The sequence below is a fragment of the Amblyomma americanum genome, chromosome 2 (genome assembly GCF_052857255.1).
Source record: "Amblyomma americanum isolate KBUSLIRL-KWMA chromosome 2, ASM5285725v1, whole genome shotgun sequence".
Taxonomy (NCBI): Eukaryota; Metazoa; Arthropoda; class Arachnida; order Ixodida; family Ixodidae; genus Amblyomma; species Amblyomma americanum.
In genome coordinates, this window is record NC_135498.1 from 38407708 (window position 1) to 38420371 (window position 12664).

Genomic DNA, 12664 nt, shown 5'->3' on the forward strand with positions numbered 1-12664 from the left:
AGAACTTTAGAATATGGTCCTGGGAATGCAAAATCGCACTTTTTAACTACATTAAAAAATAAGCCCAGGCTTTGGCAACACGGTCCCGCCCCTAACTTTTCACCACCTCCTCGAATATATAAAACGACAGAGTTTTTAGATCCTATGGTTGCTACTGTAAGGGCAGCTTCTGGGCTACGGCGAGAAATACTCTCTCCTGTGCTGCGTCTAACGCGGTCGGAATAAACGTGCAGCCAAATGAGCATCTCTCACCTGGCAGGCGTCGACGCCTCCCTCCTTGCGGCCCGCGCAGAGCTGTTCAGGCGTGATGCCTCGGTCGATGTGTTGCGAGTTGAGCGGGTCGTAAACCTTCTTACACTCGGCGTTACCCCAGATCGGCAGCGTCACCTCGCGCAACTCCTTGCTGCTAGGTCCACCTGTCGACGGAAAGAAGCAAAATTCAGTACAGCGACAAGGAAAGACGGGGGATTGGTGAGTGTGAGCTGTGAGGCCAATTGATGCAGGAGCGGAAAGCTCAATAGAATATGGTATGGTGCGACGCGCTTTGCCGGTAAGACTGATGCTGATCGCTTCCCCAACGGTTCTCAGAAGGCACTTCTGGGCGTGAGAAAACCCCGCCCTTCAAGGCTAGGGTGAAGTTCCGAATCGGGTCTGTATTAATTACAGCAACTAATAAGTTGAAATAAGCTTCGAATTAGGAAATAAGCAGGGAGAAGTCACGCAACGCAGTAAATATTTGTGAAAAACGGCTTCCCTAGATGTCGCCACTATTTTTGTGGTTGAAAGTTCATAGTCGCAAGAAATGCGCACTTTATGGGAGAAGAGGCGAAAAGGCGCGTCTGTTTCTCTTTGGATGCTTCAGACAATGTCAAATGCCGTCGAAATAAGGAGGTCCGCTCATGAGCCGCAGTTACCAGTGGATAAGGTAGTGTGAAGAGCGACCTCAATCTCTACGTATTGATACTTCTGCTGCCAATTCCGCTTCTTCCTCGCCAATAGTCGAGGGTTCCCTGAGCGAGCCTACATGGCTGTTTTCAGGTGTTCTAAGGATGGCCTCCGCAATACAACCAGCTCGCCACAACCATTGATGTTTGACTTCTGGCACGTCAGAGTTATTTGCGTGGGCTCCGGGGCTTTTAAGGCTAATTGCCACAGCAGTGAGCTATTGTAATTTTCTAAAGTTTACCGCAATTAGGAGTAGAGCATATTGATGTCTACGTTCTCACAGAGGTGCGTTAAACATCCCCGTATACTACGCACTGTGGAAACTCCACTTTGCGTTGTACATGCTTGTTCACTTTTCAGAGACATTTGAGAAAAAATTGGCAGTGGATAACTTGGCTAACCCTGGAATTTAGCGAAAAGCAAACACGCTTGCTAAGCGTCTCAGGCTCGTCTATGGCAGCTCCGCTACACGCTCGCGACAGCCGTTCTATATTACCCACACGACCACGTGGCTGTGACGTGGTATCACATGGTCCTACGACACCCCCATCGGATGTCATCGCGTGGCATGACATCACCCCATCGGATGTTCTTAAGGTCAAATATCAACCCGAAGGTCACCAAATGTCAACGGTCAACTAAAGGTCATGGGTCAAGGGTTCGACACCATAACTGTACCACATATGGTCACACACGGCTATCCTTGGTTGGGCTGAAGGTCGTTCATGGTCGTCGTGCTGCCTACCCGAAGACTGCTTTACCCAGCGTAGTGAAGCTTTTCGCTTCAAAATGGCCTTATAAAATAAAAACGAGAAGTCTTTGGACTCGATCGAGGTTGCAGATGCTGGGCATACGTTTGCGCCGAAACTCCGATATCGCACTCTTTGAGCGTCGTGCCTGCGAATGAGAGAACCGTCTCGGGTGAAATTTGGGAGCCCACTCACCGAACTTGGTAGAGCCCCATCCAATGACGTAGGCCTCCTGTTCGGCGAGACTGCGTCCGGTGAATGAGGGCGTAGGCAGGCAGATGGGCATGAAGGGTCGCAGCAGGTCGCGGTTGAACCGCACCGCCGCGATGTCATAGTAGTGCGAGTAGCTGTTGTACTTGTCGTGAATCACGATCTTCTCCACAATGCGCTCCAGAGTGAAGCCCGGTCGAGGAGAGAAAAACACGACTCGGTAGTTCTGCGCACGCCTGCGGGCGGATGAGGGTGCATTAGCTGTTGAAGCTCAGGATGCCCACAACTAATTGGAAACCACTACCAAGATAGATAGATAGATAGATAGATAGATAGATAGATAGATAGATAGATAGATAGATAGATAGATAGATAGATAGATAGATAGATAGATAGATAGATAGATAGATAGATAGATAGATAGATAGATAGATAGATAGATAGATAGATGGATAGATGGATAGATGGATAGATAGATAGATAGATAGATAGATAGATAGATAGATAGATAGATAGATAGATAGATAGATAGATAGATAGATAGATAGATAGATAGATAGATAGATAGATAGATAGATAGATAGATAGATAGATAGATAGATAGATAGATAGATAGATAGATAGATAGATAGATAGAGAGGAGGAGGGGAAGACAGGGATGTTAACCAGAAAGGGGTTCCGGTTGGCTACCCTGCACTGGGGAAGAGTGATTAGGCGGCTAAAAGGAGGAAGAGAGCAGGGGAAAAAGGCATAACACACACACACACACACACACGCACAACTCTGTCACAATTTGTCACTCAATCCAGTCGCTTTCAAGTAGGCAAAGAGTGCCTTGTATGCCTTGGGGGCCGTCGACTGCTGTGGCCAAGGACCGAGGATCCTTTGCTCCGTTAATGGGCGAGGATCGAGGCGGTCCAGGGCACAACACAGTGTATGTCTTGCACTCGCAAATGCAGGGCACTCACAGAGAAGATGAGCGATGGTCTCCTCACAACCGCAGCTTTCACAGGCAGGACTGTCGGCCATCCCCATCCGGAAAGCATTACCAGGAATTCAGGATAAGCCATAGACTTTTAAAATATAGGAGGCTATATGGACAACTGGTTCTAGTTCCCTTGGCTGCCACCACATGTCCCATGACTTTGAACATTCAAAAATGGCGCGTTGGCATAATCAGTGACGCTAGAAATAAAGCAAGAGAATGACCGAAACGCAGCAGAACAGAACTATATAGGTAGGCCGCTAGGCTTAGCCTAACTGGATGGGCGCTGTCCCGAGTTCCTGGCGATTATCGGGCTTTTTCACGAGTAAGAATAATAGCGAGTGATAAGGAATGACACAGCAAAACGGAAATACGCTTACTCCGGTATGGGGCTGAAACAATGGGCTGCAGTGATCATGTAGCGGGCACTGATAAGGCTTCCTCCGCACAGGAACTTGTAGGTTACCTCGTCTGGATTGAGCACTTCGAGTTTGGCCTGCGAATAAAAAATGAAAGAAAAATAACATAAATATACTCAAAACTGAAACAAAAGAAGAAAAAACAGAAATGTCTGCGTTCACCTGAAGCCTGATTAAATTTTTTTTAATGACACCTTGGTTGAAACAGCACTATTTTAGGCTTAGGCTCGACGTCTACGCTTAGCAACATACCCTGCCGTCAACCTCTACTGTATAATTTAAAAAGCGTGATTTCGGAATGGCTCTGGCGCCATGCGGATGCTTGATATACTTGCATCAATCGGAAACTAATTATGCGTTCTAGTCCACTTTAACATGGAATAACACTAAGAGGAAAATATTCTTTTCGAAATTGCCGTCACTCTTTCCATCTTTCGGAAAACAAAGTTCCATCCCCGCCGCATGCACAGGCATCCTGTGCTCTCGCTTCTTCATCCTCGGGTGTTCCTTCTTGTCATAAACGTCGGCCTGAAGTGCTCACTAGCCTGAGCCAACGCGCTGCATATACAGACCTCCATCAGTATTCCATCAGTATTCCATCAGTACTCCGTCAGTTTTGCAGTTGCGGGCACAAAATTGCGGTAGTGCGCGGAACTACTTCTATGTGCGGATCATATGCTGCATGATATGCATGACGACAGCACAGTTGTAGGCACGAGCTAAAATTACCGATGTGGGAAATTACTGCCGCAACAGACGAATACTGAGCTCTTAAATATTTCAGACTACATAAAACAGTTTTGTTTCGAAGGGGGTGGGGTGGAGTGTAAAGGCACGACCGACGATGTCACGAAGCCTAACCCAATATATTATCGTGTTTTACAAAACATGCAAAGCCAACTATCCCGACAACACGCTCTTCTAAACTTTATAAAACAACGTCGAGGATTTGAGATGGCATCGTCAGAGAGAGTTCATTTCCGCTGCTACTTTTACCGTAACATAGTTTACGGGGGTTCAACTGCTAATTAGCTGGCAAGTCAGCGATGCCGCATTTTTAGTATGTGGAACACTGTAGGGGCGAGCGCTTGCCACGGTCAGTTTCTATGAGATTTCAAGACGGGCTTACCGGTGGTCCAAGAGCGCACGACCAAAACGTTAGAGATCACTGCGGCAATCCGCATTGGAGGAATGCGAAAGCATTGACGCCTCTTCGACACTCTTTGCCCCTCTTTGCCTTATCGACTGATTGATTAGTTATCGATTGGTTGATTTCCTCGATGTATTGCGAGGTTAGATGTTCATTCATCAATTTACCGGATTGCTGTAATCAATTGCCTTAATTAATCATATTTGCTGATTATACCCTCTTTTCATTCCAATCGCCCATTTCGAGTTTTCAGATTTGGCGCCACGATTCGTTTTGAAATTTGGCCCCATGGTTTGTTGCCGCCCCACTTCATGTTTTCATAACCACTCACTATTTTCACTACATTTGATACATTTTTGGCTCTAATTAGTTAATTAATCATCCAACTGACACTAATTTTTTTGCGCATGGTCCTCATATAGTCCTCTATCGATTACAACCATTCGTTTGATGATATCTCTTCTAAGAACGCCACAACTACTCCGGACACATTTTTCGGACACGAAACCGCCGACATAGCATAGAAATGCTTTCGCATTAATAACATGGACAAAGAGGAAACAGGCACGGCTAGCGCCCGTTCCGGAAAACGTCCTTCACATAGCTATCGTTGTAAAATAATTAATCACCTCTCGAGTCTTCACTCTTTTGCCTGTGCACCGTTGAAATGCAGGTCCTGTTGTACAAAACGCTCCATTAGAAACTGCGCAATTTAGCCATGACGGTCTCTCTGTATCCGGTGCCTACTCCAGTCGCGAATGCATATGATAGCAGAGAAAACTGCGTCTTACGCAAGTGGTTCTCCGGTTAGCGTGTGTGAGGTAAGGCAGCAAAAAGGCGTGACGTAAGCCAGCGTCGCTATGCGATGGGGGTGTGGATTCCGCGAAAGGTTACGCCGCGAAGACCGAGAAATTCTCTATACGTACCATCCACGGCCAGCTCCGGTGGGACGTCACGTTACCGCCCACGATGAAGGGCACCGTCTGGTAGTCGCTGCTTTTGTCTTCCGCAAACGCCAGACTCCTGACTCCGCACACTGCAGTGACAAGAATCGAGATTGAAGGTTTTATATGCCCATATATATTTTTTTCAATTCTATTTCTCTGAAGAATACGGTGAAGGGTATGTTGCTGAACGAAACGGAGAAAACTGGCCGAGAAAATAGTGGAAGCAGGCCGTTGTTAGAGGTCATTAAGCTATGCAAATCATCCACCATCACGTGGTTCATGAGGGCTAAAGTAGAAACTTGGTCACTCGTTCTTCAATCTTCGACTCCATGAAAGAGTAAGCGGTGTTCTTAAGGATCAACTGCTTTCCGTAATTTCTTTGTCGTTTAATCAGGCGTATTGGTCATGGATTTTTTATATTCGTGCTTTGTTATCTGTACACGTCGTCAGCCATCATAACCCTTTTTGTTCTCGTACCAGTACAAAGTAGCAGGGCATAGAATAAACTCAGGCCGACCCCTGTCTCTCTTAGTGAATGCACGTCTCTCTGATCCAGAGCCCTGGTGGTGGAGAAAGTTGACTCCGCCACGCTCTTTTTGGTGCTTTAATTAGCGCTACATAACGAAAGCAATGAAGCAACAATCAACCTCTACTTTGTCTGCGGCTGGAAGTGACTAAATTCTGCGCTTGTACTCACGCGGCTGCAGATCTCGCAGGTTCTGAGTCGGGTTCCCCAGACTGGGAACGTCCTCTGGCTGCTCCTCCGGCTCGTTCGGGTCGTATGGAAGCGGTGGCGTGGGTCTCTGTTGCGGAGGCTCGTACTGGTCTTGCGTCTGCGGAGGAGGTCGCTGCGGTCGCGGCCTCTCTTCTGGAGGCGGCCGTTTTGGTGGTCTCTGCGGTCTTGGCCTCTCTTCTGGCGGTGGCCGATGGTGGGGTGGCGGTGGTCGCTCGTCATCGTACGGGTAGTCGGGGTAGCGGTCGCCACCACGTGGGGGACCTCTGCCTCCACGGCCTTCCTGAAAGTCATCGTAGTCCCATCCTCCTCCGCCACCTCTGTGGGGCCCTTTTCCCCACTTGCCGCCACCCCTCTTCGCGTGGCCGGGCGGACCTCCGTGGCCTGGTGGTCCTCCGCGGTGGCCTGGTGGTCCTCCACGATGGCCCGGTGGACCTCTGCCACGATGGCCAGGGGGCCCGAAGTCATCTCCACGTTGCCAAGGGGGCATTCGGGGCACTCCTGGAGGCAGATAAGACAAAGCTTGCGAAATGCAGGCCGCTAGCTGACGTTTTATGCTCAGGTATGTAAGGGTCTTTGCGATAGCGGTTTAATATGCCCTTCGATGTCATGCCATGTGCATTCTGATTGAAGCTATATGAAATGCAAGGCTTTGTTTCACGGTTACAGTTGTTTCTCCTAGTGTTCCTCGTTTTTTTCTGGCCAAAGCTATCGTTTCCTTGGTCGGCTTAGACAATGAAGAACGTATGGGTTAATGAGGGAGGAGTCCCTAGAACAGGCTCTTTGAGATTCTGTGACCCGGGTAAGCTTGGGGAATGAGTGCACTTAGGGGCGTAGGAAAGCGAGGTGTGTGGGGGTAGAGGACATAGAATTCCTTCATATTACCTAGAGGCAAAACAGCCGGCACTGCACTTCACCCACCATGGAGAGGCACAGAAATGGCGGGACGATGAGATTTCGTATCTGGCATGGCTTGTGTTTCGCATAGAACGTGGATTCAGCAATAAAAATAAGACTGTTTTTGCGGGAAACCTTGAAGAAATGCTGCGAAATTTTCCATAGCAGTCTAACACGTGTTAAATTTATAAAAGAAGTCTAAAGCGTGCTATTACTGTAGAACCTCGCTGTAACGAGAAAATTTAAAGCGAAATTATGGATATAACGAACCAATAACAATTCCCCTTGGAAGTTCTGTCAGTGTGGGCTATAATGAAACTACGTATATAACGAAGTAATCGCCGTGTCTCTTCAACTTTATTACAACGAGGTTCAATAAAATTGGCTGTGGTATAGCTCTGGTTAACACTAGTTGAATTGCGGAAGCTTCGTTTCCTCGGCACGTCGTCTACGCAGCGTCTCATTCCGACACTCTCGAGAACTCAAACCTGTCTCTTCCGCAGTTGAAGAGTCACTACGGGACGTGGCACGGCTCCTTCTAGCCGCATCTTCGTTACGACGCTTCTCGAGTCGTGCGGCGCGTTCTTCTGCCGTCTCTTGAGCGCGTTGTCTCTTCCTCGGTTCGTTCTGTCGTTTTTTTCGTCTTTCGCGCTCTCCATAACGACTACAATACACTGAGGCAAAGCGCATATATATATATATATATGCCCCCGCGAGGCGACACCACCTCTCCCTCTACCACAGCGGAGCACATCTGGTAGAGCGAGCGGCGACGGCAGCGGCGTCGACGGCAGCGCCATCTGTTGGAGCGCGGCTGAGGCGTTGCTAGGCAACGGCGGCTAAAGGTCGTTCGTGGGACCGCGCATACGGCTGAAGTGCGCGACGAGCCGAAATGGCTCGCTGGCTGGAGTATTAAAGCTTTCGCTTTAAAAATAATTCCCCTTGCGCTCAGAGGAGAGCCTCGCGGCATACAGCGGCACAGCTGCCTATTCAAAGGCAAAATCCACGTTTTTAGCGCAACACTAAAGCCAAAGAAACATCGCCTTCCCGGCACTCCCGCAATGGATGAAGTGCTCTTTAGGTAAGTCGCATAGACGGTGGCACCAGCTTTCATTCTCCATGGGTATTTTTAGAGAAACTGGCATAGGGAGCTTTCCCCGATGTCACAGTGATCGCCATTTTGTGATACGATCACGGAAGAAGACCGCGCGCATGTATAATCGGTTTGCCGTGGCCTGCTCCACCTTGTGTCTCTGACACTCGCCGCGGTACCATTACACAGCGCCTATTACATCGCATGAATTCATCCCATATTGTCGCTATAGTCGGATACAAGTGAAGAACGAGGCGGCTTTCCCCCATCAAAGGACCGCCTTCCAGTCAATGACGTCGGCCTATTCTCATGGCCGTGCTAACGTGAGAATGCAGGGAGTGGCAGGTGAAAGGGGATAGTTCCCTGCCTCCATGGTCGGGAATACTACCCTTCCTACACTATCACGCTAGCAGGCTCACGAGAATTGGCCGACGCCATTGGCTGGAAAGGGGTCCTTTGACTGGGAAAAGCCACTTATTGCTTTTTCACATAGTCCTTCTTTAGGCTGATCGCAATGGAGGTCGAAGTGACAAATACTAGTGGTTATGGAGTATAAAACAGACATTTGACGGTCGCATCTTATAGCAGATTCATTAAGAGCGTATGCCAAGTGCGTTCCACATTAGCTTAATGTGTGCAGAACGACGAATACACACGCAATTCGTACTGTGGCAGTACCTCTGCCGTCTTAGGTCTACTGTGTTAGCTGCAATAAAGTTAAACCTTGTGAGTGCTTCAGATTTGAAGGTACTATTGGGATTTTTATCTTGGATGTGATGTAAATTTGATGTTTTTCTTCACTGGAGGTGAGCTAACGTCTTGCCGAACATTGTCTTCGATATTCCACATCACTCATTTTCTTCACGAGAACGGACTTCGTTTTGTTTCCTCCAACTTGTGTCATCATCATGAGCTGCTGATTCCGGTAGGTGTTGTCTTTAGAAGAGTCTTTTTCGAAAAAAAGCCATGCCCTCGTTACAAAGCTTACACCCCAACCCTTTACTGATGCAACCCGCGCCCACGTGCAGTTGAATTGCGAAGCGAAAGCGGTATCGGCGGCGGTAGCAGCAGCACAAGCAGCGTAAAGCTCATCCCGTAGCCCAGAACCGAGGCGATGCGCCCAAACAGCAGCCGTAGCGAGTGAGCAGCAGGCTACCCCAAACCCCAGAGTGCCTCGATGCCAGCGCCGTCGTGGTGGAGACAACTTCAACGGCGCCGCCATATTGAATCACACGGGATCAGCGGCGCTAGCGTTTGTAACGGCGCCGTTCATGCTCTCGGCGCGCTTCAAAGTGCTTTAACTTGAACGGCCTTTTGCAGCGAAAGCTACACTGTGCTACCAGTCGAGCATTTCGCGGTACATGGGAGAGGCCAGTTGTGATTCAATATGGCGGCGTCGCTTAAGTTGTCTCCACACGGCGCTGGCATCGAGGCACCCAAGGCGGTTATATAATACTGCAGTATTATATAACCTCCTTGGAGGCATCCTACCAAACCCCCTTTGGTAGCGCCACCTACTTTCGTCCTTCTCGTCTCCATCCTCCTTCGGGGGCACCGCCTGCTGGAAGGACAGCACCAGCTTTTCTTCGCCCGTTTTCTTGTCGTCTGGGCTGCCCTTAGGTTTGTGAGACCTCTCCGGCCTGTTAATCTCCTGCGTAGCTTCGTCTTGAACCGAAGCCGCAGTGTCTGGGATTCCAACACCAGGCTGAGCATCGCTACCCACTGGGTACGGCTGCTGTACGGGCGCTCCTCCTCCACGACCCGCCGGTACTCCTCCGACTGCCGGCACTGGTATCACTTGGGGTCCCGGTGCCGCCGGGTTGACCGGCTGCACTGCCCCGACTATAATCTTTGTAAGCGCGTCTTGCAAGCCTGGAGGAACAGCGGCTCCCGGAGGCAGGGGACCGCTGGCCCCCGTAATCCAAGTGATTGCTGGCCCCGTCGGCGTGAGGCGACGTTGGTTTATGGCTTGATCGCTACCGACGACCTGCTGCTCCGTACGCTGGGTCCAGCGACCCGTTCCGTCCGTGTACCAGGACTGCTGGAAGGTGCCCCCTTGACTCTGGTATTCGGACCATCCCACCGCGACGGAAGATGGCGCCTGCCGCGCCTTTCTAGGCTGTGCTTTGAGCGCATGCTCGGCCCGTGAGTTCAACTCACTGTGCTTCCGCGGTTCAGCAGCGGCTGGGGGAGGGTCATCTTCGCTGAGCTCTGCTGAGCGCTCTACCCTCGCAGGCGGTAGACTTTCGCTCAGCTGGGCATCTGCTCCTAATAAGCCTGTGGTCATGAAGAAAGAAAGAACGGGAACGTCTTGTGAAATCACAGTAGGAAAATGATTTTGCAATGCAATGAAAGCCTACATTGTTAGGCCAGACTAGATAGTTGATCTGAGGATGGGCACATGCGTCCTTATGTCAAATGAATTATGTTGGGTAGCGTCTATTATAAAATATTTACAAAGTTTGATTATTAAAGGCTCTGTTTAGGATGATGTCAATTATAGGCGTAACAACGTAGTTTGTCAAGCCGGTGGTAGCAGGCACCTACCTGCCATTGCCAAGGTCCCCGCCATGGAAATTCGATTTCACGATACCGCGGTGTCATACCAATATTTTGTACCTGATATAGCTATTTCGTGATCCATCGGTACTCTATGTTTCATGTGACTTAGCCAAAGAGATAGAGAATTCCTGCATTCTTTCCCAATTTTTCATCTCATGACTCATGGCACACTTCTCGAATAAAAGAAAAAGAGAATAACTTTATTTCATAGCGATGACAGAAACCTTCCCTGGAGGGCTTCTGAGTCCGAGAGCCCTCTGACTTTTCCCTCCAGCATAGCCCGGTCAACCAGCTTGACAAACGAAACTAAAAAGTTAAGGCTTCAAATACTGCTTTGAGCTATCGAGCAAATGAAATGCGCAAAATGTTACATAGCTAACATTTTCGCCGCTGGCCATTTCTCTTCAGAAGTTTGATTTTACAGTCTTAACAGTTCATGTAAGTCTCCATAAGACAATTAGTCTGGTTTGCAACGGAAAATAGTAATGGTAATTGTGTTATAGGCATACACATAAGTGCCTCAGAATGCTTGGGAATTTTAACATCAAGATACCAGAATTTTATTTTATGAGTACTTCAGGAATCAGAGAATCCATATTGTTTATTTCAAAGATGGACATGACGCTAGGGACTCGAAAAATATGATATTTTTTCTGATGACAAAACTGGTCTGCATAAAAATGTTGGAGGACACGCTAGCAGGCTCCCTGTTGTGAGAACTTTTATTTACTACGTTCGCTACTTGACTTAAAAAAGCAGCATATTTGGCATAAAAAAATGCTCTACATTAGTCTGGCACAAAGCAATGGCTGCTCGCTGTTGCACAACCGCTGAAAAAGCTCAGAATTTGCATTATATATAAATGTGTACAAAGCGCCTTAAAAGGTTAAGACAAATTGAAAACTCAATATGTTCAGTTGCCTTCGTGTGTTGTCGGATTGCAGCCTATATATATAAGACGAAGTTTTCTTTGAACGCACAAAACAATACTTACTTTTCTGTGCAGCAGCAATTTGGCAACAGGAGGATAGGGTGACGCCCAGGAAAATGGCAATAAATAGGTGGTGGGAGGACAACATGACTGCAAAGAGACAGAAAAAAGGGAACCGAGCTTTAGTATGAAGAATAGTGGGTAAGATGGCAAACAGCACATCAGGTTACGAGAGAGTATGAAATCGGAACCTTGGCAGATTGGTCTAATAGAACCGTTATAAATTCAAGTTTCTGCATGCACGTTCTCTTCAGTAATAATGATAATAATAATTGGTTTTTGGGGAAAGGAAATGGCGCAGTATCTGTCTCACCCGACCGTGGCGGCCGCGTTTCTATTGAGGCGAAACACAAAGGCATCCGTATGCTGTGCAATGCCAGTGCATGTTAAACGTCTTCAGATGGTCGAAATTATTCCGCAGACCTCCACTACGTCACCCCTTTCTTCCTTTCTACTTTCACTTCCTCCTTTATCCCTTCCCTTACGGCGCGGTTCAGGGTTGATGGCCATCTGACACGGAATCGTCCACACATGCTCTCTGACGAAAATAAAGTTTTTACATCCATCCATCAGGTGTTCACCGAGATATGCGAGACAGTTACTACGTGATTTCCTTTCTTTAATAATAATAATAATAATAATAATAATAATAATAATAATAATAATAATAATAATAATAATAATAATAATAATAATAATAATAATAATAATAATAATAATAATAATAATAATAATAATAATAATAATAATAATAATAACAACAATAATAATAATAATAATAATAATAATAATAGGTTTGGTGGAAAAGGAAATGGCGCAGTATCTGTCTCATATATCGTTGGACACCTGAACCGCGCCGTAAGGGAAGAGATAAAGGGAGTGAAAGAAGACAGGAAGAGGTGCCGTAGTGGAGGGCTCCGGAATAATTTCGACCACCTGGGGATCTTTAACGTGCACTGACATCGCACAGCACACGGGCGCCT

General features: G+C 47.7%; 1 protein-coding gene across 2 annotated transcripts in view; it reads right to left on the minus strand.

Moving 5' to 3' along the window:
- Positions 1-12664, minus strand: part of LOC144121035 (proclotting enzyme-like) — a 30760-nt gene that overhangs the window by 2455 nt on the left and 15641 nt on the right. The window contains exons 2-8 of one of the 2 annotated variants that reach the window (XM_077653941.1): positions 11685-11771; positions 10289-10405; positions 6103-6639; positions 5385-5494; positions 3270-3385; positions 1890-2140; positions 253-416 (exon numbers count right to left, since the gene is read on the minus strand). In XM_077653941.1, the coding sequence (XP_077510067.1) occupies positions 253-416; positions 1890-2140; positions 3270-3385; positions 5385-5494; positions 6103-6639; positions 10289-10405; positions 11685-11769 (1380 nt within the window). In that variant the 5' untranslated portion in view covers positions 11770-11771. Of the gene's footprint in view, positions 1-252; positions 417-1889; positions 2141-3269; positions 3386-5384; positions 5495-6102; positions 6640-9646; positions 10406-11684; positions 11772-12664 lie in introns of both variants that reach the window. The other variant, XM_077653940.1, reaches the window with a different exon arrangement.